The 27,133-nt window shown below is 42.1% G+C and overlaps 1 protein-coding gene across 2 annotated transcripts; it reads right to left on the bottom strand.

Annotated features, from left to right (window-relative positions):
* Positions 1–1,832: 1,832 nt before the first annotated feature.
* Positions 1,833–27,094, bottom strand: CKAP2L (cytoskeleton associated protein 2 like). 2 transcript variants are annotated; one of them, XM_066377726.1, is made up of 9 exons: positions 27,002–27,094; positions 25,677–25,743; positions 22,063–22,114; positions 17,486–18,708; positions 13,986–14,193; positions 9,410–9,565; positions 5,751–5,814; positions 4,221–4,413; positions 1,833–2,900 (listed from the first exon to the last, which is right to left on the bottom strand). In XM_066377726.1, exons 1-9 carry the CDS (start codon positions 27,030–27,032, stop codon positions 2,675–2,677), a joined length of 2,220 nt encoding a protein of 739 aa, XP_066233823.1. In that variant the 5' UTR covers positions 27,033–27,094; the 3' UTR covers positions 1,833–2,674. The 2 variants fall into 2 exon arrangements, with proteins under 2 accessions (XP_066233823.1, XP_066233824.1); XM_066377727.1 differs by lacking the exon at positions 1,833–2,900 and having other exon boundaries at positions 4,246–4,413; positions 9,393–9,565.
* Between the last annotated feature and the right edge of the window lie 39 nt (positions 27,095–27,133).

Here is a 27,133-nt window from a genome sequence, read left to right as displayed (position 1 = left end):
GATGCTGGGCCTAGCTGGCCAGACCTGGGTCCTCTGCTCTCTCTGGGGTGGAGTTCACACCCTACAAACCATGCTGACTGTGAGTGGGAGAGATGGCCCTAGGAAATCGGGGTGGTTTTACTAGGACTGGGGGCCAGTCAAGCACAAACAGACACATTTTATGGCATGAGTACATGGCACCTAGTAGACAGTAATGTGAATTGTCATTCTGTACAGCGATGCCAGTACAGAGTCTTACTTGCTTCCATTCCTTCAAAACTGTCCTTCCCTCATTCTTCAAAGCTGTTCCTATACAACGTGAGAATGTATTTCTGCCAAGGCTCCGCCTTCATTACAACCCTGTGAGTCTTCCTCCCTGGTGAGGGCCTGCCTTCTTCCTGCCCACTCTCCCCCATTTCTAGGAAGAGCTATTTACCAGCAAGTCATGAGAATCTACAGCAGGGGTCCCCAAACTTTTTACATAGGGGGCCAGTTCACTGTCCCTCAGACCGTTGGAGGGCCGGACTATAAAAAAAAAAACTATGAACAAATCCCTATGCATACTGCACATATCTTATTTTAAAGTTAAAAAACCAAAACGGGAACAAATACAATATTTAAAATAAAGAACAAGTAAATTTAAATTAACGAACTGACCAGTATTTCAATGGGGACTATTGGCCTGCTTTTGGCTAATGAGATAGTCAATGTCCGGTTCCATATTTGTCACTGCTTGACGTAACAAGTGATATGACATGCTTCCAGAGCCATGACGCGTGCGTCCCGTGTCACCGGAAGTAGTACTGTACGTGAGTGACGCCGCGCTTTGCGGCACTGCCATATACAGTACTCCAGGAGCACAGGATGCATCCTGTGCTCCTCTCACTGACCACCAATGAAAGAGGTGCCCCTTCCGGAAGTGCGGCGGGGCCGGATAAATGGCCTCAAGGGGCTGCATGCAGCCCGTGGGCTGTAGTTTGGGGACCCCTGATCTACAGGGTGGTTTCCTGCAGCTGCTGTGCGTCTATGATCCCTTCCACACCCTTCTGTATCAGGCTGCCCAGTCTTCAATCTGTCACTTTGAAAACCACACACTGTTAGACACCAGTTCAACCTGCACTTGCTAGTACCCGAGTGTTACTGTTGACATCTGCAAAGAACAGGTGACAAAGAAAATGAGGTCACCCTTTGAGAACTGAGGACAGTGATTCTGAGATGTAAAATCCTGACGCCTGGGTGGGGGTGGGTGCTGAGTGGCAAGGATGGACCATTCTGGAAGCCAGAGAGAGAGTGGACATGGAAAGGTCGTGCAGGCCCATCCCGAGGACCGGGGAAGCAGAAGTGGAGTGCCTGCTGCCTGCGGTGAGGACCTTTCTAACCCGGAGGGGCCTGCTCAAGGCTCTGTCTGGTGATTTTAAATATTTAACTTATCTAAGTCCCATTTTCAGATTTTGTGATCTCTAAGCAACCACCTGGATACTTGGTGGCATCACAGGTAAAGTGAGTCTGTCTAAGGGGAGGAAAAGGCTGGCTATGCAGATTCCTGGATTTTGGCTGTGGTGACAATCTACTTCTTATTGAAAGTTAATCTATAGTATTTACATTATGATCATATAGCTCAGTTTCATGAACCTTGTTAGTATAAACCTGATCTAGAGATGGATCTGCTTCTCTCACAATGAGAAAGTCTGGTTCCTAGTGAGGCTGATGGTCAGACCCTGCCCAAAGTGAGTTCTCCAGGGTAACTGATGTCCCATGAGGACTCTGGGGAAGCATCCTGGCGTTTAATTCTCTAGGCCAAGCCAGCATCACTGTTTTTTTTTTTTTTAAATAAGATAAATGAAGAAGCAGGAATAAACAGAATTTAATGTTCTTTTTTGGTTAAATACTTAAATATTAAGGAAGCAAAAATTCAAAGTATGTTGATTAGGGTACTATACATTATATTTACATAAGTGATTCTGACTATATCTTCCCAAGAAGGTAAGGAAAGGCAACCTGCCGAGGCTCTGGGGCTCGCCCTCCCTTCTCAGGTCCCAGGGATCCTGGCAGAGCAAAGAACTTGAGTGCAGACCAAGTGTCCCCTCCCCACTCCTCTCCCTGTTCCCTATTGTTTAAAGCATTTCTCAATAACAAATGCAAAAATTAGATTTGGATATAAGCTAGATAACCATCTTAATTCAGGATTGTTTCACTAGGAGACCTGGCACAGAAAGGACTGAATTACCCCTCATCTCAAGGACACGGTGACTGGAGGCAAAGGTCACATGTAAATTATTGCTGATCTCTGAGCAAAGGCATAGCAAGTATAAACTCCTCTGTAAAACAAGGGGGTCTGACAGATGGCTGGCCATGTCCCATGTGATCTAAGCTCAGTCTGTGATGGGAGGGGTGGATGTAGGAGGGAGGGTTATGAGACTGTGGCACTGACCTTGCAACACCCTCACCATGCCTGTGCTTTAAATTCACATTCAGCAGAGTGAAATTTCTGTATGCTTTAAAACCGACCAACTACAGTCTTAAATAAATAGCTAAAGTCCTTCCTGTGCATATACAATTTGACAGCAAGCCCTGCAAGCTACTTTACAAGTCCCGAGTCTGTGTACATGACAGTTTTTTCCAGGTCAGCTGGACAAGGGCATTTCTTATCTCACAGAGGCTCTAAAATACCTTTTTAATAGAAAGTATTAAGAAATTATGATTCAAGGATTTGAAACCCTAATGTTACAGGCAAAGCCTCATTTTTACGGAATATAAAACACTCTGTTTCTTCTACTTCTAACAGCTCATTAAGAGAAGCCACCACTAAATCATGGTCCTGCAGCATTTCTGGGTAGCGGGACACTGCTCGCTCGATCCTCGCAGACCGCCGGACGGGAGTGATCAACTTCATGTCCTGCACCTCTGACATTCCACATATTCTGAGAGGCAACAAGAGATGTAGTCAAAGCTTTATCACTTCTTTTGAAATTCTACTTACTCTTTTATTTTTTCTTATGCTAATAATAAAACAAAATAGATATTTCAATGTAGGCTGATAAAGGAGTAAGGTCTGGAACAGCTCTCATCCTAAGATGGCCTTTATCTGACTGTCAGAGCAAACGGGGTGGCGCCTACCTGCTCTTGGCCCAGGAAGGAAGAGCGAGTTACTCATGAAGAGTAAAGTGTGGTTTTTATTTAAATTCAACTACTTGGCAGTTTGTTCAAAAGAGTGGGTTGGTTTAGAGGAAATTCGCCCTAACCTCCAATAGGATTAGATGAAATCTAAGATTCTTTCTAGTTTTAACAGTAAATTATTAAAAAAACAAAACAAACAAACAAAAATAAAACAAAAACATTTTTAGGCAGTGAACTAAACCACATATTGAAACTGAAACAAACTGGGCATCTTCCTTGTAAATTTAAGTGTTCCAGTAAGAGGTGGCCTAGGGAAGTGCAGACATTCCCACCCAGTGTGTCTGGTCTGCAGGCCACACGGCCACTACTGTGCTGGCCTAAGCAGGGCCAGAGCCCCATCTGCTGCACACTTGAGTGGACTGTGTGGGACATGGCATGTCTGTGAGGAGCTTAAGACTAGAGGAGGTCCTCTGTGCTTTCTAGGGAACTAAAGTACAGGTGGTAGTCCTGGGGCTCCTGCTTGGAAGTCTTTCAAGATTATGAACAGAGATTGACGTTACATTAATGTTTTAGAAAATGACTCTGCTGCCCTGACATGTTCCTTACATTACTATGGATTCTGCCTTAAACTTACACTTGTTAAAAAGCCAACTGTTATTCTGAGCAGTCTATAACCAGTACCACCCTCCTTATTCTTTTGGGGCTGCTCTCTGCCTCTCATCTGCACAGCTACAGAGGTTGCCTCTGTTGGCTCTCTGTGCCCTTCCCCAATCTGTGCTGGGCTGGCAGGAAAGGAAGGTGGGGTTTGCAAGTGCAGGACCAGTGAGGGTCAAGAGCAAGGAGAAATCCACTCTACATCCTCGTGAGTCCACCAGCACTGCCCTCATCACAGGCTAGTTCTCATGGGGGCTGTGGGAGATGGGGAGTGAGTGTGCACAGCAAAGGCAGAGGTCTCTGTCTGTTCCAACCCTGCCCAGCCCTCGGCTCCTGCCTTCAATGCCAAGAATGGATCAGACCACTTGGTCCTATGAGGCAGAGGGTATCAAAAACTTGCCGGTACTCGGATCTGTGGAGAACTAGAATTGGACCTGTGAGCACAAAGCTGCTTTAGGGGGGGTGCTTACCTGGGGATGGGGGCGACCTGTAATTTGATACCAGGGTGTATATCCTGTTCTGCCTTAATTATTTGGGGTGTTACTGGAACCTGTTCTCTCTTTTTTGGAGAAAGATAAAACTTTTTTCCAGATTCCATGTCCCTGGGCAGCTCTTCTATGGATGTTATATTAGTTTCAGCAACCAAAGACTCAGAGGCAATTCCTGTGTATGCAAGGTCAAGGAAAAAAAGATTTAGCATTTAGTACTTAACCAAAAATCAAGTCAATGAAATCCTTGTTACATATACAATGATTTTCTCATGGACCCTAGATACTAAAAGGGAGAAATTGCCCTGAAGTGGGACTTACCCCCAGTTTGCTGCTAAGTTCCACAGCAGGACCTGACTACAGCAGGCTGCTCCTGACCAGCACACCACCCTGCCCCACCCTGCCAGCTTCTAGCCTCCTTGCCCCTTGAGGATGGGTCACTCTGCACACAGCCACGAGCCACGCTCTTACTCACTCTCCAGGGAGTTCTCTTAGCTAGCCTTTGACTCTTATACCACACCCTGGGTCAATTTTCTTGACTCACGAGGGTTAACTCATTTGACCCAATCGCCTCCTTATCCAGGATGACCATATGGCTATGGCCTTGGACAGTGGGTGAAAAACATCCTGTGTTAACCCAATTTGCATGATAGCCCAACCGCAACACCAAAATGAAAGGAAGGAAATTAGGCTGAGACAGGCAGATACGGTGACTAGAGGCTGAGGCCCAAGACAGGTCAGAAGGGGTGAACAAGGAATAAGACATGGATTCCTGACTCTCTTCAACCTACTGAAGACTATTGCCATATATAGAAACAAGCACCTGAATTTTAGCATCATTCCCAGGAAGAGTGCCACTCATCATATCTGTTCTGTTATTTTATTCCCAAAAGTAATGTGTTAGTAGCTGTAATTTCACAACTTGATTGTTCCCCAAAGTTAAATCTACTCTTAAAGGAAGATTTGTCACCTTCTAAATTCATAAAAATAGTCCATTTTATGTTCTAAAGGTAGCTTGTTTCTTTTCTGTTCATATGACAAACAATGTAAGTTACTATAGCATGCCACTCACTGTACAGTATTTCCCAGAGAAGAGCCTTCTAGAGGTCTGACCAATGACAGGAATGCTTAACTACATGCAGAGTCCTGCCACGGTTATTTTAAACGAGATAAAGTAAATTTGGATGTAAAAGTGTTGGTGGGTGTATTATGAATAAATATATGATGTAGGCCAAGGCATTTTCTCCCTTCTGCCTCAAAAGAGCCACTTGTCTTCTCTAACCCAGGCCTCAGGAAGAGGACGCTCTTGTCCAGGCTGCACAGTGCTGAGCAGTACATTTACTTGCACCAACAAAAATCAGTCAGCCCATAAAACTGGCTGAGAGGGCCAGACCATGGAAACCAAGAGCTGAGAGGCATTTCAGAGGACTTCTTTTCTTTTTTCCTAGGTGACCCTTAATGACTTTTACTTGTAAGGCTAAAGGAATGAATTTAAGTACAAAATAGTAGTACCGTCTTTGGTTCTGTTTGAGTTTTGCAAAATATTAAGAACAACTTCCCGCAACTCTTGTATTGGCTAGAAGGAAGGAAAAAAAGACATAAACAGTATTAAAAACATTCATGAAAAAAATAATCTAAGGAACTCTGTGTAATATTAAATGAATTTCTTTTTATTATAAAAAGGTTTTCTTTTTTTAATCTCTTGTCTAAATGTAAATAACATTTAAAAAGTTTCAGACTTATGGCTCCATGGAAAAATGAAGAAACAAAGAAAATGTCGGTTAAATGCTTTTATGTTTGGCATTAACAAAGAGATGGATTGATGGAAAGTTGTCTATAATGAAATTGTTCTAAAACAAATTAATTCTATTGACTTATATGATCCCATTGAGAATGTGTTCCCATATAAATATTCTGGCCCAAAGATATAAAGATAGTCATACAGAAAATGTGGCATATATTTTTAGAGTTGTCTTACTTAATTTTGGTTTTCATCATAAAAGTCATATACCTCACTACAAAAACACAAAATCATCAAGAGGTCAAACTTAAAAAAATAAATCACCTATACTTTCATCACCCAAATACAACTTTCAGTTAGCATTCTAGATAATTTTCCCAGCCTTCCCATTCTTTCATCTTTTGTTTGGTAATATAACTTAAAAAAATAACAAAAAAGTAATTTTCTATAAAAATTAGCTGAGGCCCTGGCTGGTTGGCTCAGTGGTAGAGCATCGGCCTGGCGTGCAGAAGTCCTGGGTTCGATTCTCGGCCAGGGCACACAGGAGAAGTGCCCATCTGCTTCTCCACCCCTCCCCCTCTCCTTTCTCTCTGTCTCTCTCTTCCCCTCCCACAGCCGAGGCTCCATTGGAGCAAAGATGGCCCGGGCGCTGGGGATGGCTCCTTGGCCTCTGCCCCAGGCGCTAGAGTGGCTCTGGTTGCAACATAGCGACGCCCCAGAGGGGCAGAGCATCGCCCCCTGGTGGGCAGAGCATCGCCCCTGGTGGGCGTGCTGGGTGGATCCCGGTTGGGCGCATGCGGGAGTCTGTCTGGCTGTCTCTCCCCGTTTCCAGCTTCAGATAAGTATAAAAAATTAAAAAAAAAATAGCTGAGAGAGTCTGACCAGGCGGTGGCTCAGTGGATAGAGCTTTGGCCTGGGATGTTGAGGACCCATGTTTGAAAACCTGAGGTTGCCGGCTTGAGTGTGGGTACACCATTTTGAGCATGGTGTCACTGGCTTGAGTGTGGGATCGCAGACATGACCCCATGGTTGCTGGCTTGAGCCCAAAGGTCACTGGCTTGAGCAAGAAATTACTGACTCAGCTGGAGTCCTCCAGTCAAAGCACATATGAGAAGCAAGCAATGAACAACTAAGGTGCCTCAACTATGAGTTGATGCTTCTCATCTCCCTCCTTCCCTTCCTGTCTTTCCCTCCCTCTTTCTATCTCACTAAAAAATAATAATAATAATAATAATAATAGCTGAGAGAGCCTTCTAAGGTAGGCAAGCCATGCCTTAAGGCAGAGCATCTCAAATGAATAGCACATTCTCTCAGGAACAATGCATCTGGAAGCTGAGTTTCTGACCTGGACTCTGTATCAAATAAATAATTGGTATAAACTGACAACAGGGCATAAAAGTAAAGCTATCCACACACCCTTTTTCTTTCTTTCTTTTTTTACTTTTTAAGTGGGAGGAGGAGAGATAGAATGAGACTCCTACATGAGCCCTGAATGAGATCCACCTGGCAACCCCTGTCTGGGGCTGATGCTCGAATCAATGGAGCTATCCTCAGTGCCCGGGGCTGAAGCTAGAACCAATCGAGCCACTGGTTGTGAGAGAGAGAGAACAGGGAGAGGGTGGGGAGAGAAGCAGATGGTTGCTTCTCATGTGTGCCCTGCCTGGGGATTGAACCCGAGAAGTCTGTATGCTGGGCAGACACTCTTATCAATTGAGCCAACCAGCCAGGGTGTATCCACACATTTTTATAAAACCTAAAATGCTTTAGCTTAAAGAAATGGAAAGAAATGTACAGAATACATTGCAAAAAGAATGAATTATATAAAACATTCATCAAGTGTCTTTTACATTTTTATAGGCTTCTAGTTAAAGATGATGGATTGGAAATATTTATTTCTTATCCCTCTTAAAACTCTGATTAAAAAATAACAAATCAAAAGTGGGTCCTGGCCAGGGAATTAATTATATATTAAATACTCAGAAAACTACACAATTAATTTCAGGAAAAGTAGAAAGTTGTGCTTGAAAGGCAAAGCAATCACAGTATATCCTACATGGCTCCACATACTCATATATTTCTTACACATTCTTTACAGTGTGAACAAGGAACAGTGACAAGACTTTCCATGACTCTAATGGAAGCATTAGGATGACACAGGTGTGCCAGGGTCATAGAGGTGTGTGTGTGTGTGTGCGCGCGCGCACGCGTGCGCTTGAGGATCTGTGCAGGTATGTGTAAAAGAGGTTAAATCCAAATTTGCATAGCTGGGAGTCCACAAAGCATGTCTAAAACTGAAAAATCAGGAAATAGCATTTATGTTATCTGAAACTGAAAATATAATAATCAGTTTGTTCTGGGAAGTGGGAAGTGGGAGGTGAGGAGAGCAGAGGCCTTACTGAAAGAACCTTCTCAAACTATTTGTTTAAACTATGTGTATTTACAACTCTGATTCTGAACAATCATGAAACATATATGTAAAAATACATGATGACACAGAAAGCAACCTACAAGTGAAAGAGCATAAAACTATTTGATTTTTTTGTTAAAAATTATTTAGCAATAATAGTTTTACTAGGTTTTAGAATTAAAAGGAATTACATGCAATGGCTCTGAATTATTGATTTATGGATTTTGATGTGTTGGGTTTAATGTATTTTTAAGTTCTTTATGGTGAGGTATGACCTTATAAGTATTGATATTGATGTTATGTTATAACTGGCTATGCTATTACTTTCCATAAGTGCATATTTATACAGTAAATGTTAAGTAAGACACATTCACTTGACAAGAAAGTGATTCTATTAGTTTACATGTGACATTTAGAACACTTCTTGGGTATAAATATTTTATTTATTTATTTATTTTTGTTTATTTATTTTTTATTTATTTATTTTTTTGTATTTTTCTGAAGCTGGAAACGGGGAGGCAGTCAGATAGACTCCCGCATGCGCCCGACCGGGATCCACCCGGCACGCCCACCAGGGGGCGATGCTCTGCCCATCCGGGGCGTCGCTCTGTCGCGACCAGAGCCACTCTAGCACCTGGGGCAGAGGCCAAGGAGCCATCCCCAGCGCCCGGGCCATCTTTTTGCTCCAATGGAGCCTCGGCTGCGGGAGGGGAAGAGAGAGACAGAGAGGAAGGAGGGGGGGTGGAGAAGCAGATGGGCGCCTCTCCTGTGTGCCCTGGCTGAGAATCGAACCCGGGACTTCCGCACGCCAGGCCGATGCTCTACCACTGAGCCAACCGGCCAGGGCCAAGGGTATAAATATTTTAATTAAAATGTTCATAAGGAACATACTGTACCTTCACATTCTGTGTATAAGTTTGTGAAATGAATTAGAAGTTACATTATATAACTGCTGTACTGCAAACAACAGAACTCAAACGAGAGAGAATTTTCAAGAAACACCCACCCAAGATATATACTCACTGTTGCTCCATTTCTAACTGCCTCTTCATATAGTCCGATAACATCAAAGGTGCCTTTACTTGCCAAGAACTTTGCTTTGCAGATCCAGAATTTAGCAAATTTTTCAGCCTCAGGAATACTGGACAATATAGTAAATGCTTCATTAGAAAGCACACCCTGGAAAGAGAAATACCTGTTGGAAATTATTACTGTCTCACTGTTATGTCTCCTGTTATTAGCATAGCAGGTATGTAGAAATCAGTCTGTTCAATAATTACTTTTAATTTTACTGAGAAACAGTTTACAAACAATAAAATATACCCAATTTAAATAGTACATTTCAATGAGTTTTGACACTGATTATTAAATTTGAAGAGTTACATGAGACGAGAGAGAAAAGTGTCTATCATAGCCGAAGGAAGGAATATGTCTTCCATTTTTATGTGGTGCAACACCAAAACAAAACCAAACAAACCCCAGAGTAGTCAGCATTCACAACAATGTGAACACTGAATAGTGACCAGACTCCATATGCCTCTAACAGAAGCATGAAGGATGGCACAGGTGTGAGAGGGTCATGGGGGTGTGTGTTGGGGATCTGTGCATGTCTATATAAAAGAGGGTTAAGAGTAGCCTCACTGGTTTAAGGTGTCCTCTGGCTTATAGCCAGAGCGGGGCAGGGAAATGGACCAGGAGGCACATGGGCCAGGTACCGGTGTACTTAGCTAAGCGGCAGCTCCTCCTCTTTCCGAGGCGGAAGTGGACACAGAGGTCAGCTCACAGTCAAGAATCACCAACACTACATGAGGAGGCATAAACTCACCAACCAGAAGAATAAACATAGCAGTAAATGGCCGAGGGAGCAAAGAGGAGTAAGTTTAAGAGTGCTGCAGTCAGTCTCTTCAGGGTGATAAGAAAACGTGGATATGAAACCAGATGGTCTGCATGGAGGAGAATACACACAGGACAGAATGGTGGCTTGGATATTGCTGAAGAATAAATGGGAGCTGGAAATCCAGCTGTGGGATTTACCCAGAACCTAGAGCCACAAACAAAGAAGTGGAACGTGTACAAGAAAAGGAAAGAGTTTGGAAAGATTTGTCTATTATGCAGAAATTTCAATATTGCTTAAGGAAAAACAGAGAGAACAAAGTTGAACAGACACTCAAAGCAGTTACAGAAGAAAATTTCCAAGAACTAACCAAGGATACCAGTGTTCAGACTGAAAGGTCCATGCTTAGAAAACCATACTTAGAAAACCAAGGTTATAGGAAAATCCTAGCCTGATCAGGTCATGGTCCAGTGGATAGAGGGTTGATTTTGGATGCTGAGGACTGGGATTCGAAATCCCAGGGTCACAGAGTTCAGTGCAGGATCATAGACATGACTCAATGGTTGCTGGCTTGAAGCCCAAGGTCGCTGGCTTGGGTTTAGCCCCCTCGCCCCCTGTCAAGGCATGTATGAGAAGCAATCAATGAACAACTAAGGTGCCGCAACTACAACTTGATGCTTCTCATCTCTCTCCCTTCCTGTCTCATAAAAAAAAAAAAGAAAAAATTTTAACTGCTTCTAGAGAGGGAGAAAAAAATTATCTACAGATGAACAAGAATAAAACTGACATGAACTTTAATAAATCAACAACTTCAGATGCAAGAAACAAAACTCAAATTTTCCAGGGAAAACAATTTGAATTTTGAAATTTCCACCAACCAAACCAAGATTTCAGCATGTGGGCAAAATAATGACATTTTTATAAACATAAGGACTCAGAAAGTGCACCATTAAAAAACCATGAGGTGACTAATGAATAAACTTCAGAACTCAAGTGGAAGACTTGAAACAAAAGTAACTTCGTCTGACCTGTGGTGGCGCAGTGGATAAAGCGTCGACCTGGAAATGCTGAGGTCGCTGGTTCGAAACCCTGGGCTTGCCTGGTCAAGGCACATATGGGAGTTGATGCTTCCAGCTCCTCCCCCCGTCTCTCTCTCTCTCTCTCTCTCTCTCTCTCTCTCTCTCTCCCCCTCTCTCTCTCCCCCTCTCTCTCTCCTTTCTAAAATGAATAAATAAAATTAAAAAAAAAAAAAGAAACAAAAGTAACTTCATGAAAAATCTCATACCATGCACAGCATGTTTGAACTTAAATCTACCACTTTCTTTTGTTGTGATTTTAATTTATACACTTTATAAAGTAAATTGGATCAAACAAAAAAATGAGGGAAAATCAAAAAGAATTCATGTAAACTGAATTACAAAATAAAACGGCAGGTGTAAGTGTAAGCATATGAGTAATTATAATAAATGAAAATGGGCTAAGTTGTTTCTTAAAAGCAGAGAATTTCAGATTTGGTTAAAAAATTCAATTGTATGTATTCCTATGAGATATACTTCTAGAAATTAACAAGGATGGAAAAATATTTTCTCTACAAAATTAAATAAAAACAAAAAAGCATGTGTAGCAAGACTAACATATGATAGAAGAGGAAGCAAAGTAAGTCATGAGTCTTTAAGTTCCTAACAAGAGAACTGAAAACAAGGTGATGGAAGGAGATTGGACTTCGGGTGGCGAGCACACAATGGTGTACACAGATATCGTGGTATAAAGTTACCAATAAATTTAATAAAAAATTTAGGAAGTAAAAGTTTGACAGGAATACAAAGAGAAATCATCAGTCACAATGTCAGTGAGAGACTTAGGTATATTTCTTTTGGAAAGCAACAGATGAACTAACAAACACAAATAATGGTGTTATTTAAATTTTGAAGTTTATTCTAATAGAATTTTCCATTCAACAGAGAATACAGCCTGGCCTTTGGTACCGCAATGGATAAAGCATCGACCGGCTACACTAAGGTTGCTGGTTCCAAATTCTAGGCTTGTCTGGTCAAGGCACATACGACAGCTATCAATAAACAACTAAAGTGAAGCAACTATGAGTTAGTTGATACTTCTAAGTCCCTACCCCTCTCTTCTCTCTGTAAAATCAATAAATAAAATCTTAATAAAAACAAAACAGAGAATACATATTCTTTTCAAACCTTTTTGGAACACTTACCAAGACCGATCAGACATTAAGACCAGAAAGAAAATGTCAACAAATTCCATGCAAAATATTAGAAGCTAAAATAGCCAGGAAAGAAATGACACATCTGAAAGTTAAAAGATACTTTTCAAAGATAACTTCGGGTTTAAAAAAGTGCTAAAAATGGAAACCTCAAACTTTTTAAAAATGAGCAACAAAGAGAACATGTGTTGGTTACTAAGCTATGATAGTCTCTTAGCTCCAATCCTCTGTTCCTCCTCTGCTTTGTGACTCAGGGGCTAGAATTTTGTGAACCACCATCTGCTGAGGACAGCTCCCCGCTGGGCTCTGCCAGTATGGGATGGGGAGGGAGACTACAAAGCTGGAGGGGAGAGGGGACCTCGTCTTCCTCTTTGTCCTTATCTCCCAGCAATGGTCCTTCACCTTGGCAACTGGTTCTACCTCCCCCATTTTCCTGGCAATCAGAGACCCTACTCACACCAGTGAGGAAGCACCCTTTTCTCAAGGTCTCAGCCCAGCCCTGCAGGGCAGCCTCCAACTGTGTGGCACTAGCTTTTGCTGGGCAGTATTCCTCTTTAGAACTGGAGTCCTATTCCCACCAGGGTTTGTCTCTCTTAGCTTTTAGGGCTGATACTCCCAATATCTCCTGTTCTCCTGGACCCATGGAGCAGCACCCATGTGCCTCTGATGATCCTGTCACCATTTTTGTGCACACACACTCACAAAGTATTGTCATGTTCAACAGCCAGCACCTTCATCTCTTTTTATGTGCCAGAGTCACAAGTGCTGGGGACTTTTTGTCTCTGGGAAGCCATTAATCAGTGCTGTGTCCTTGATCAGGACCAACTCTGAAATGCATGACTCACATTGTCCTCAGAGCTTCTTGTGGATCTGTGCCACAGTTACCGTCTGTGGACCTTGATGGATACACACCCTGCTTGGCCTCCTTCCTTTATTGGCTCTACATCCCACTCCTCTGTCTTCTTGGGAGCCTCTTCCTAATAAATTACTCTCACACAGATTCTCCTCTTGTGGGTGCTTCTACGGAACTCATGTAAGATACTGTGAAACCTAATACCACATTCTTTCTATTACAATACCTGATGTGGTTTCTGTTTTTCTGACTTGACTGATAAAGAACATGACCTATCAAATCTGAAAGGACATGATGGCCAAAGCTAAATTTAGAGACACATTTATAGAATTAAAATGTACTTTTAAGAAGATAAGACTAATATAAATATCTAAGCTTTCAATGAAAATAACTAGAAAAGAATAAACATAAAACTAGATGCAGACTTAATATAAGAGAAAAAATAATAAAAACCAATGGCCTTTTAAAAAGATTAATAGAGAGCTCTTTAGCAAGTTTGATTGGCCCAAGAAATAAAAACCCTAAATAGACAAATGACCATGAACAAAATTGAAAAGATACACACAAAACTATCCCTCACAATGAGTAACTAAATTTCTGTTTAGACAGGTTATTTCCCCTATACTATATTTAAGAAAAATGTCTCTGGGTCACAACTTTGGAGGTTACCCCCCTCACTCACCCCTTCGATGACCTGCAGACACTTAGTCAGAGTGCTGTCAATTTTATCGGACAGTTCAAGCTGTGCTTTCCTTTCTTCCTCTTCTTTTTCCATGCTTTTCCAGAATGAAATATTCATTTCCTCTATTATTTTTCTTTTTGTTTTAAGTTCCATTGGAGGTCGCTTATACATTTTCCCCTTAGATTTCTGCCATTCTTCCAGCTGTTTCCTGTGATACAATTGATGTGGAAAAATGGTTTTAGGGTTTTGGGTACATAGTCAGGCTTCCAAGTATATGATATGCACAGATTAAGAACTATTACTGGACACCTTCAACGATAGACAAAGTCAGGTGACAGGAATTAAAAACAATTTACAAATGGGTAAAGGCAGCAGTGGTTGCCCCCTTCCCCTCCTTCAGAAGGCAGAGGCATTACTAGGATTCGAAGTGGCTAGCATCTCGGTCTTCAAATCCCTTGATTTTAACATTATTCATTATTTTTCTCTGAAAACTTTCATTTTACCTGTATGCTACCTCTGACACTTGCCTTTCACTTCTGAGATCACTAAGCACTCCATTTCTCTTATGACAAGCTTTTTATCTGCCACTGACACACTTTACCCAGTTTCTTAGCCTGCTCCTGACCACACATGATCCCCTTTACTCTAAACAAGACTAATAATTTCAGTGCTCTTTTAAAAAGATGGTGTCAAGTCCTAATCCTGGCTCTCCCCCACTGTTCACAGGCTCCACTCCTACTTCTGAGCAGCCAATAGAATGCTGCTGAGGGAGGCACCAAGACATGTGGGCCCGAGTGTGGATGTAGATTTGCTAACTTCTTTGAATTACCACTAGTTTATAACTCACAAATGTACATTTCAGCCCAGATCTCTCCCTGCTGTTCCAAACTGTAAAACTCACAGGCTAGTTGATATCTTTTATTTGATGTCTGACAGGCATTTCAAATTTAATATTGTCCAAAACAATGCTCTTAATTTTAATCTCTAGGTCTGTCCCTGCATTAGTAGTAGAGTCCCCATCTTCCTAGTTGTGAGGGCCTAAAACTATAAGTTATTTTTTTTTCTCATTCAAAATTACTTTGTATTAATTTCAGGTGTACAGCACAGTGTTTAGACAATCATATACTTTACAAGGTGTTCCCTCAACTGGCATTGTACATAGTCATTATAATATTATTGACTGTATTTCTTACGCTGTTCCTTCTATCCTCATGACTATTTTGTAACTATCAATCTGTACTTTTCAATCCCTTCACCTTTTTCCCAGTCTGCCAAACCCTCTACCCTCTGGTAACCATCATTTTGTTCTCTGTTTTTTTATTTATTCATTTTAGAGAGGAGAGAGAGAGGGAGAGAGAGAGAGAGAGAGAGAGGAGAGAGAGACAGGAGGGAGGAGCTGGAAGCATCAACTCCCATATGTGCTTTGACCAGGCAAGCCCAGGGTTTCGAACCGGTGACCTCAGCATTTCTAGGTCGACACTTTATCCACTGCGCCACCACAGGTCAGGCCAACAAATATGCTTTTTAATCTACTCATCTATTCATTTGGCTGCTTCCAAATCCTGGCTATTGTAAATAGCACTGCAATGAACATAGGGGTGCCCACATTCTTTCAAGTTAGTGTTTTGCATTTCTTCAGATATATTCCCAGGAGAGAAAACACTGGTCATAAGGCAGATCCATTTTCAATTTTTTGAGGAAATGCCATATTGTTTTCTACAGAGGCTGCACTAATCTGCATCCCCACCAACAGTGCATAAAGATTCCCTTTTCTCCATATCCTTGCCCACACTTGTTGATTTATTGATGACAGCCATTCTGACAGGTGTGAGGTAATATCTCTTTGTGGTTTTAATTGCAATGCTCTAATGATAGTGGACATTGAGCATCTTTTCATATGTATATTGACCATCTGTATGTCCTCTTTGTAGAAGTGTCTATTGAAGTCCTTTGCCCATTTTATAATTGGATTTTTTTTGTTTTTTGGTAGGAGCTGTCTTTGAGCAGTGCTTTCTTTTCCTACATCTCACATGCCATCATATGGACAGTACTGCTCCCATCTCCACCAGCACCATCCTAGTCCGTAACACTGCCACTTTCTGCCTGAAATGTTGCAGCTCTCTCCTAACTCATTCATCCCTTCCTGCATCCATTCTTTCTTTCTTTTTTTTTTTTTTGTATTTTTCGGAAGTTAGAGTCGGGAAACAGAGAGACAGACTCCTGCATACGTCCCACAGGGATCCACCAGCATGCCCATGGGGGGCAATGCTCTGCCCATCTGTGTTGTTGCTCCGTGGCGCCCGAAACCATTCTAGCATCTGAGGCGGAGGCCATGGAGCTGTCCTCAGTGCCTGGGCCAAACTTGCTCCAATGGAGCCTTGGCTGTGGGAGGGGAAGAGAGAGATAGAGAGGAAGGAGAGGGGGAAGGGTGGAGAAGCAGATGGGCACTTCTCCTATGTGCCCTGACCAGGAATCGAACCTGGGACTTCCACAAGCTGGGCCGGTGCTCTACTGCTGAGCCAACCATCCAGGGCCCTTCCTGCTTTCATTCTAACCCATAACAAATTTACCCTGTGCACACGGATCTAGAGCCATGATGGTGAACCTTTTTATAAAAACCGCCCACTTTTGCAGTGCTGGTCAACCTGGTCCCTCCCGCCCACTAGTGGGCATTCCAGCTTTTATGGCGGGCCAATCGCAGCTCCATTTGGTTAATAATAGTTCCTGGGTCATTTTTAGCTTTAACCCTGAAAAAAGAAGACTTAAAGCAAATATATCAAATATTGAGACTTGATAGAGTTAAGTGATACATGTGCATATTATAAATTATTCTCTGTAATTTTCTATGTGCTTGAAGCAGAATGGTTGAGTGAGGAGTCAGGGTTGCAGATGTAGATGACTCAAGAAGTCCCCACAGGATGTGAGGGTGATCTGGCTGCGACATCTATCACCCCATTGATCGCCAGGGTTGAATCTGCTGATCTGGCTGGCTAGGTGGGTGTCCCCTTCCTCTCTCACCACTCCATGTGCGTCCCTCCTGAAGCTGCATGCTCAGTCAAAGAGGATGACCTTCCCCGAAAGAAGTCCCCACAGGTGGAACAGCAAGGGAAGAGGGCTTGGAGGAAGTGGGAAGGTGCTTGTCCCTTGTCAAGTAGGCCAGGGGTTAGGGTTTCATCCAGAAAAGTAATCGAGGAAAAAGGAATGAGAAACTTCCATAAGTCTAAGCAGGCAAAGTTTTGGAAAGTTAGTAAGGCAGACAGAAACAGTCACCTCTTAAAAAGGTGAATTTTACTGGATGTTACTGAACATGTGTTCAGTAAGGTAGACTGGGACATGTCTTGGGTCTGGTATGTTCTGCTCGTGCAGTAACAGCATGTGACTGTAACTTAGCTCCACCTGGTCTTTCATATTTATTCCAGACCTATTTTCTGGCCAACTGCTCCTGATGGGCAACTTGCCTAATTATCTTAAATTTCAACTTTGGAATGAAAGCAACATACCTTCGATCCTCTGCTGTGATCTTCTTAACATCTGGGTTAGTCTGGGACCCATTTGGGACTCCTCTTCCATTTATAGCTATGCCACCAGCTTGAGTTTTGGAAGCTGTCTTATCTAGGAAATTGTTCTGGAGAAGAGACCCTTTCAACTTAGAGTCCAGGGTCCATGCTTTCTGTTGACAGCTGCTGCTCTGTTTATTCCCCTTGGCTATACTTATGCTTGGGGTCATGGAAGTGACTGACATAAAGCTGCCAACTGCCAGGTGAGGTCTTTGGCTCACATGCTTGGATTTCTGCTGCACACATGATGTCCGAGGTCTAGAGAAAGGGTGAGTGGGTTTCTGGTCTTCCTTAATGTTTTGATGCCTATGGTTAGGTTCTCTCTGAGGTAGGCTGGGACATGTCTTGGGTCTGGTATGTTCTGCTCGTGCAGTAACAGCATGTGACTGTAACTTAGCTCCACCTGGCCTTTCATATTTATTCCTATTAATGTTTATACACTTCATGTCCTTGACCTCTTGTTTCTTCGATGCTTGAGTCCTATTCAGGGTCTCAACAAAGTGAGAGGGGATTGTCTTTGGGGATTTAGCTCCTGGTTTCAGGAGTTGCTGTGACTTTACTGGTGGGATCCTGGTTTGTGTTTCTCCAACAATTTGTTTATTAGCTCTGTCTTTCAGAATAACATGTTTCAATGGATTTTTACCCAAGGCTTGTTTAGGGGCCAAACTGCTCTTGGTTTGATTGTAACAGCAATTCTTTGGTTTACTTTTGGTCCATAATTGAGGATATGGCACCTTCTTAGAGCCCAGTAAGGTTTGGGGTGAGTTCTCTTTGTTCATCTCTTTTAGAAAGTTGTGTAAGGACTCACTGTCACCATCGACATTGTCCACAGAGTCTATATGTGCAGCATGCTCTTGACCTGTCACCTGCTGCTTTGCAGCTTTCAGTTCCTGTGTACTAAGTGAACCCACAGTTTTCCTGGACGGCTCTCCAGCGGATAATTCAGCTTTGTGCTGTTGCTGGTGACTGCTGGAAGGCTTACAGTTTGGGTTAGAAGAAACACATCCTAAAGTCAGCCTTTTGCCCAGAGGTTTTGGTGGCTCCAACTTTGGCTTCTTGGACCCCATGATACTGGCAGGTCTGGGCTGAAGTTTATTGCTGATGGGTCTTGCAGCTCTGACAGGCAAAGCAACATGGTTGGTAACATTCTTTTGGGGTCTAATAGTCTAAAAAGACAAAGAAAAATATCAAAAAAGTAAATTCATAAGAATAGCTATCTTTAAAATGAAAAATATTTTATTTAGAATTTCCCTAAAGGAAGTTGAAACACGAGAAAATAAAGGCTCACGAATAGAGGATTTTTATAATGAGTTCCTACGGGAAATACACCAGAATCTTTTAGCTTGATAGAATTAAGCAGAGAGGCAGTGAACATACAAAACTTACTGTTTAAAAACAAATCTGCCAGGCCCTGGCTGGTTGGCTCAGTGGTAGAGCATAGGCCCGGCGTGTGGAAGTCCTGGGTTCAATTCCCGGTCAGGGCAGACAGGAGAAGTGCCCATGTGCTTTTCCACTCTTCCCCCTCTCCTTTCTCTATCTCTCTTCCCATTCTGCAGCCAAGGCTCTATGGGAGCAAAGTTGGCCTGGGCTCTGAGGATGGCTCCATGGCCTCCACCTCAGGTACTAGAATGGCTCTGATTGCAGCGGAGCAACACCCCAGAGGGCTGAGCATCCTGGTGGGCATGCTGGGTGGATCCCGGTCAGGCATATGCGGGAGTTATCTGTCTGCCTCTCCCCCTCTCCTGCTTCTCACTTGGAGGTGGGGGGAAATAAGTAAGTAAGTAAATAAATAAATAAATCTGCCTCTACCAAGTAAGTACTTGCTGAATGCCCACTATGTCCCAGTGAAGTGTCTCTTTGAGGGACCCTGGAAAGATATACACACAGTATACTTATGTTAGGGTATCACCCAAGTTCTTCCTAGTCCTTTGGTAGATGTCGGGAGGCCTGAGACACTTCAGAACAGCTTTCTGTAAGCGTCCAGTATCACAGAAGTTAGTGATATTTTTGAACCCAGGATGGGTTTTAACTTTAGATTCTATGTTCCTAACAAGTAATGTTTCAATCATGATATTTAATTTTGTATAAGAAAGGTAAGCACTAGGTTATACAGAACTTGTCAAGAGTTACTATGTAAACTTTGTGAGTATGTAAAGGAAGTCTGTAACATAGCCACTTAGCATTAAGGGCAAGGTGATGCCCACTCTGGCACTGTATGGGCATGTGTGGTGTTCCTGGGGTGGGGCAGAGACTACACCACATGACTAGAGCTGGATTACTTCTTGAGACTCAGTGTTCATATCTACCTCTGATCTCTCCATTATCACTTATTGCTTGAGGCATGGAGGATGGTATCAAAGTATGCTATTCCTTAGTTGTTTTTTTATGACATTAAAAAAATTGAGAGATATAATTTGCATCCCATAAAAATTCAAAGTGTACAAATAGTATATATATTCACAAGGTTGTACAACCATTGCCACTAATTCCAGAACACTTTCATCACCTCAGAAAGAAATCCATACTTCTTAGAAGTCACTCTCTATTGCCCTTTCCCCTTGTACCCTGGCAACCACTAATCTACTTTGGTTCTACAGACTTGCCTATTCTGGACATTTCATATAAATGGAATCATACAGTATGTAACCTTTTGTGCCTGTTTTCTTTCATTTAGCATTATGTTTTCGAGATTCAACCATCTTGTAGCATATATCAATACTTTATATCAATACTTAATTTCTTTATTTTTTAAATTAATAAACTTTTTAAAAGCTGTTTTAAGTTCAAATCCAAATTGAGTGAAAAGTAGAGAGTTCCCATAGACCCATTATATCCACACATGCATTTTATTACTTTTTATGGCTGAATAAATATTCCATTAAACCAGTGGTTCTCAAAGTGTGCGCCAGGGCACACTGGTGCATCCTAGATTTCCACGTGCACCCTATGGTATTCCAGAGAAACATGTGCCTGTTGGGGACCAGAAAACCAACAGGGTTTTTGGAGTTTAGATTTTTGGGGGACACAGGTATGGGGAATTGGCTATAAGCTGACAGTCTGCCCAACCCTCCACCTCACTTGCCTGATTAGGTTGCAAAGGCTGTTAAGCTGTGGTGCTGGATTGTTTACACTACCCCCCATGTTCCCCAGAAAGACTGGAGGCAAGTTTCTTCTATCCTTTGTTTGGTGTGAAGTTAAGATGATATGTATGGGGGGTTTTCTGCACTCAACACAATTAAGAGTAAAAAGAGAGGAATTCTTCAATGTATTGATGAGGAAATGAGAGTTTGCCTTTTAAATATATGCCCAAACATTGAAGAAATTGCTAGGATACATCAGGCTCATGTTTCTTATAAACACAAGAATGAAAAAACTTAACACATTCGCGCCAGGACCTGCCGAATTTACTAAATCTTACTAAGAATGTATCTATATATATAAAAAGATAACTTTTTTGTCGTTTTTTAATTTTTAACCCCTCTTTTTTATAAATTCTAAAAAGCATAACTCAAAAACTGTAACATAAAAATGTTTTTTAATGTCAGAATAAATTTAATTTTGTCGTATTTATTTTGTTTAATTACCATAAAAGCATGCTTGGACTTTATATTTTTTTCTTCAATATTTGACTTAATTATTATAACATATTTCTCAGAAATTTGTATATAGTGTGCCTACAATTATCTGTAGGATTTTAAATGCTCCCCGACTTCAAAAAGTTTGAGAACCACTGCATTAAATCTTAAGTATGTTGGAATCCTTTTCCATTCTATCCACAGTCTAGCTAAATGGGCAGTATATTCTCATTAAGCAGCATCCCAAAGTGGTTCAGACCATGGCTCTGAGCTCTGTCATATAATATTTATTTATCTTGTGACTCAGTTCCCTCATCTACAAAATGGGGCTACTAACAGTACCTACCTCACAAAGCTGTAAGGACTCAATGAGTTAATACAAGTGAGAAAAGTAGACACATGGTAGGTGTTCAATAAAGGTTAGCTATGAAGAAACCAAAGTTCACTTAAAGAATTTTTTTCTTTTGGTTAAAAAAACTGAATTATATAATATGCTGCACTTTTTTTTTTTCCCCCTGCAAAAGAGAGAGAGATGGAGGGAGAGAGACAGGAAGGGAGAGAGATGAAAAGTGTCAACTTGTAGTTGTGGTACTATTTAGTTGTTCATTGATTGCCTCTCATACATGCCTTGATGGGGGGAGGGGACTCTTGCCAAGCCAGTGACCTTGGGCTCAACCCAGTGACCATAGGATCCCGTGCTCAAGCTAGTGACCTGGAGATTTCGAACCTGGGACCTCAGTATTCCAGTGGTTGACACCACTACCACCGGTCAGGCTAATATACTGCACTTTTCAAAAAACAATTCTGGCCCTTATAAACTGTTCTTATATTTATGAGAAGTATTTGTGCAAAACATTTTCTTTAGATTGCTAACATTTTTATTATTTCTTTTTACTAGTCACCCCCCAAAAATGGATCTTTTAAAAAAGACTAATTTCTACTTACAGATTTAGAAGGCAGAGGATTTGAGCAATTATTCTTGGCTTTTAGATAAGGCCTATAAAAGACAAAATAAGATTCTTAGTAAAGAAGGATCAAGGCTTGGGAAATATTGGGAGTAAAAACAGAATTTTAAATCATTAACATTTCTGTACATGGTAAAATAATTCAAAATTATGTTCAATGACATCTCCTTATTCTCCCCTTCTTAGTCCTGTTATTCCATTCTTCGGAGACCACAACTGCTCTTACTCACTGATCTGTAATCCCTTTGGAGATGTTCTATGCATAAACATAAACAATATTAATGAAAAATGTATTTCTCTTTGTATTTGCACAGTCTTATTCATTCCAACATCATTCCTAGAATACCACAATGTGCCAGGCATTAGAGATAAAATACCAAACAAGTTTAAAAAAACTTGTTTTGAGTATCTTCAAATAATAAATTTTCAGGGGAAAAAGTGATATAATTAAAAAAAATGGGCACATATAAAATCTAGCTAGTGAGACAGAAAATGCAAAAAAGGACAGGAAAGGAGAGGAGAATTTAGAAGGGCACAATCTCCATGGATCGAAAGCAAGTGCCAGGCTAATAGAGACTTTGATCATGACTTGATGCTTGTTTCTCACATCTTGAATGTAGGCCCTGGGAGGCCAGACTGCTCTGTCTTGTTGAGCATCATGTCTTCAGAGCCAAGAGAGATACATTATCCAGGTATTAAATAAATATTAGTTGAATAAACATATTAGGTTTACTTAATTGAGGAAATAAGAGTTGAATAAAAACCCAAAGTAAAAAGAAACTAAAGAGTAAAAGCTAACTTTGTAAAAATTCATTTTGTAAAAAGATGTTTAGCAACCCAAGTGGGCAGAAAATTTATTAATGCTCAGAGGAAGGATAAATAACATAACTAAGACGGCAAGATGTTGACAAAAGATAAAAGTGAATCAGTCAAACCTATATAATTTTATTAACCTATGTCACCCCAATAAACTCAATTAAAAGATAAAAATAAAAGTACAAAGGGCAAACAAACAAAAAACAACCAAAAATGAATCAGTAATATCATGTCCCCCTTAAGAGTAAGTGCTGGCCCTGGCCGGTTGGCTCAGTGGTAGAGCGTCGGCCTGGCATGCGGAAGTCCTGGGTTCGATTCCCGGCCAGGGCACACAGGAGAAGCGCCCATCTGCTTCTCCACCCCTCCCCCTCTCCTTCCTCTCTGACTCTCTCTTCCCCTCCCACAGCCAAGGCTCCATTGGAGCAAAGTTGGCCCAGGCGCTGAGGATGGCTCCATGGCTTCCGCCTCAGGCACTAGAGTGGCTCTGGTCACAACAGAACAACGCCCCAGATGGGCAGAGAATCGCCCCCTGGTGGGCGTGCCGGGTGGATCCCGGTCGGGCGCATCTGGGAGTCTGTCTGACTGCCTCCCCGTTTCCAGCTTCGAAAAATGCAAAAAAAAAAAAAAAAAAAAAAAGAGTAAGTGCTAAGATAGTGATTTTCGATGAGTGTGCCATGAGAATTTTTAAACATGCAATATCTGACTATTTAGTCAGGGGCAATGACTCCTTGCCTTAGACTGTCAAATTAAAAAATGACAATAGCCAACACAACTATAGCTATCTGGTGTGTACGAATCAAAATTATACCTTTTTTTTTGTCAGATTGACAAAAAATATATATTTTTGGCGTGCTGCAGAATTTTAGTAATTAGTTTAGGTGTGCCATGAGATGAAAAAGTTTGAACATTGCTGTGCTAAAAGTATGACCAAATATTGGCAGAAAAATAGACACTCAGACCAATGGAACAGAATAGAAAGCCCAGAAATAAAACCACATATATATGGTCAAATAATCTTTGATAAGGGGGCCAAAAACACAAAATGGAGAAAAGAAAGCCTCTTCAACAAACGGTGTTGGGAAAACTGGAAAGCCACATGCAAAAGAATGAAACTCGACTACAGCCTGTCCCCGTGTACTAAAATTAATTCAAAATGGATCAAAGACCTAAATATAAGATCTGAAACAATAAAGTACATAGAAGAAGACATAGGTACTAAACTCATGGACCTGGGTTTTAAAGAACATTTTATGAACTTGACTCCAATGGCAAGAGAAGTGAAGGCAAAGATAAATGAATGGGACTACATCAGAATAAAAAGTTTTTGCTCAGCAAGAGAAACTGATATCAAAATAAACAGACAGCCAACTAAATGGGAACTGATATTTTCAAACAATAGCTCAGATAAGGGCCTAATATCCAAAATTTACAAAGAACTCATAAAACTCAACAACAAACAAACAAACAATCCAATAAAAAAATGGGAAGAGGACATGAACAGACACTTCTCCCAGGAAGAAATACAAATAGCCAACAGATATATGAAAAGATGCTCAGCTTCATTAGTTATTAGAGAAATGCAAATCAAACTACAATGAGATACCACCTCACCCCTGTTAGATTAGCTATTATCAACAAGACGGGTAATAGCAAATGTTGGAGAGGCTGTGGAGAAAGAGGAACCCTCATACACTGTTGGTGGGAATGTAAAGTAGTACAACCATTATGGAGGAAAGTATGGTGGTTCCTCAAAAAACTGCAAATAGAACTACCTTATGACCCAGCAATCCCTCTACTGGGTATATACCCCAAAACCTCAGAATCATTGATACGTAAAGACACATGTAGCCCCATGTTCATAGCAGCACTGTTCACAGTGGCCAAGACATGGAAACAACCAAAAAGCCCTTCAATAGAAGACTGGATAAAGAAGATGTGGCACATATACACTATGGAATACTACTCAGCCATAAGAAATGATGACATCAGATCATTTACAGCAAAATGGTGGGATCTTGATAACATTATACGGAGTGAAATAAGTAAATCAGAAAAAAACAAGAACTACATGATTCCATACATTGGTGGAACATAAAAACGAGACTAAGAGACATGGACAAGAGAGTGGTGGTTACCAGGGGTGGGGGGAGGGAGGACGCAGGAGGGAGGGAGGGAGAGAGTTAGGGGGAGGGGGAGGGGCACAGAGAAAACTAGACAGAGGGTGACGGAGGACAATCTGACTCTGGGCGAGGGGTATGCAACATAATTTAATGACAAGATAACCTAGACATGTTTTCTTTGAATATATGTACCCTGAATTATTAATGTCATCCCATTAACATTAATAAAAATTTATTAAAAAAAAAAAAAAAAAAGTATGACCAAAGAGCACATGAGGCGAAAGGATGTTCATGTGCTGCTACAGAGGACTGAACCATGGTCATTCAACCCATTGACCAAATATTGCCTTTGCAAGAATTACTTTCCCAGGAGAAAAAGCAGGGACAGGAAAAGCTTCTAGCATGGTAGGTAATACTGTTGATCCTCCCCTCCTTCCTTTGCAGACTGTCACAATAATATGCTTAAATCTTTGCTAATGCACTATATGCTACTGCCCAGAGGTGTTGTCATGCTGGAACTGTAATGCCCTTTTTCAGTTACCATAGAATGCCAATGTAGTCAGAGTAGGGCACAAGCATAAGGGCTATGCTTGAAAGGGCTTTACATTGCTATGAGCAACCAGGACAAGAGTCATATGACTGCAGGAGACAAACTCACTTGCTGTTTTGACACTTCAGTTTCCCCTTGGCTGCCAGGTACTCCTGGAGCTTTCTTTGCCGCTCTTCTGCAAAACAGGCAAGCACACAACAGAACTTCAGCTCGGGATTTAATCAGTTCATTCATATTTTAAAGGATGACATTTTAAAGCAATGACTTCAGCTTTGAATCATGCCTCCAAGTTAATATCAACATTAACTAAATTTATATGCCAGTCCCTACTTAAGCTCTTCACACTTTATTTACTTTAATCCACACACCAATTCTATAAGGTTTTCTACAGCCGGAAAATTAGAGTGTAAATGAAATGGTCCAAGTTACTCAGCTAATATGTGGCAAAGCCAGGATCTGAAACCAAGTTTATCCGACCCCAGCGCCTTGCTCGCGCCACTGTTCTGGGCTACAATATATGCTTTGCATGAAGAAATTCTGTTATCGGCCCACCTGAGCTGGAGAAGCAGGTCTGGTCTTACATTTTTTCCCAATCGGGATGATTTTTGCCTACTAAACCTTACATGGTTTCTTTTGGGAATACGGACAAAATACCTATCTATATGGTGATTTTCTAAGCAAGGCGAGGAGATGAAAGTCATTACTTCTGCTTTCAAGTTTCAGTGTAGTAGTGGAGATAAACACAACAATTACAACGCAAGGCAAAAATCTAGGTGCCATCAGAGGGTTAAAGAAAGAATTATGGGAGTTCAGAGGCAGGGAATGAGGGGAGTAAGTAGCTGGAAAAGGTTACAATTCGGTAATGGCATGAGAGAGAGAGAGAGAGAGAGAGAGAGAGAGAGAGAGAGAGAGAGAGAGAGAGACACTGCGGGGAACCGGAGCCGCGCCAGTGGAGCGGGGGCTGTGGCGTCCGAAAGGCTGGCGGGGACGCCAGTCCTGGGACGTCTAGCACTTTACCAAATCTGTCGCAGCTGAGCCACCTCAAGGGGACAGAGGTGCCCAATGTCACGGGTCGGGCCGTTAAATGAAGCGCCCAGGACGCGTCACGTCAACAGGTGCCACCACCGACACCGTCCCAACCCTGGCGCACCTACGGGCGGAGGCCAGACTCGCCGGGCCGCTGTGCAGGTTGGGCCGGCGGGGCCGCGCCGGACCGGGGTGGGGGCCGCCTGGCTCCTCCTGGACGTGCACCCCCCGCGGGACGCTTCTGCGGAGCTGCTTCAGGACCTGCTGGGAAAGTGCCTGCGGGTTCCGGGGACTCCCCGCGCGTCTCAGTGGGGCCCCAGACGCCTGGTGGGGACACCAAGGCGGGCGAGGCGGAGGCATCCTCCGCGGACACAGCCCGCCGCGCTTCCCTGCTCCAGAGCACTCACCTACAGCAGCGGTGAGCCCAGACCGCACCATAATGGCTACAGAGGACTGTCGTCCGCGACAGTTACTCCTCAAAGGTGCAACTGCTGTTGAGTACTTTCTTGGCCTGCTCTCATTGGCTCCCAAGGGTTTGA

This window comes from Saccopteryx leptura, chromosome 3, assembly GCF_036850995.1.
Source record: "Saccopteryx leptura isolate mSacLep1 chromosome 3, mSacLep1_pri_phased_curated, whole genome shotgun sequence".
Classification (NCBI taxonomy): Eukaryota; Metazoa; Chordata; class Mammalia; order Chiroptera; family Emballonuridae; genus Saccopteryx; species Saccopteryx leptura.
Note: the sequence above shows the minus strand (reverse complement) of the source record. Positions and strands in the feature narration are given on the sequence as shown.

Excerpts from the sequence above, each read along its gene's own strand:
- CKAP2L (XM_066377726.1), bottom strand. The coding sequence starts at position 27,032 with ATGGTGCGGTCTGGGCTCACCGCTGCTGTAG. Across the intron at positions 18,709-22,062 it reads ATCCTCTGCCTTCTAAATCT|ACTATTAGACCCCAAAAGAA; the intron begins GTAAGTAGAAAT and ends TTGTCTTTTTAG. Across the intron at positions 4,414-5,750 it reads CTCAAACAGAACCAAAGACG|GAATTGCCTCTGAGTCTTTG; the intron begins GTACTACTATTT and ends TTGCATACACAG.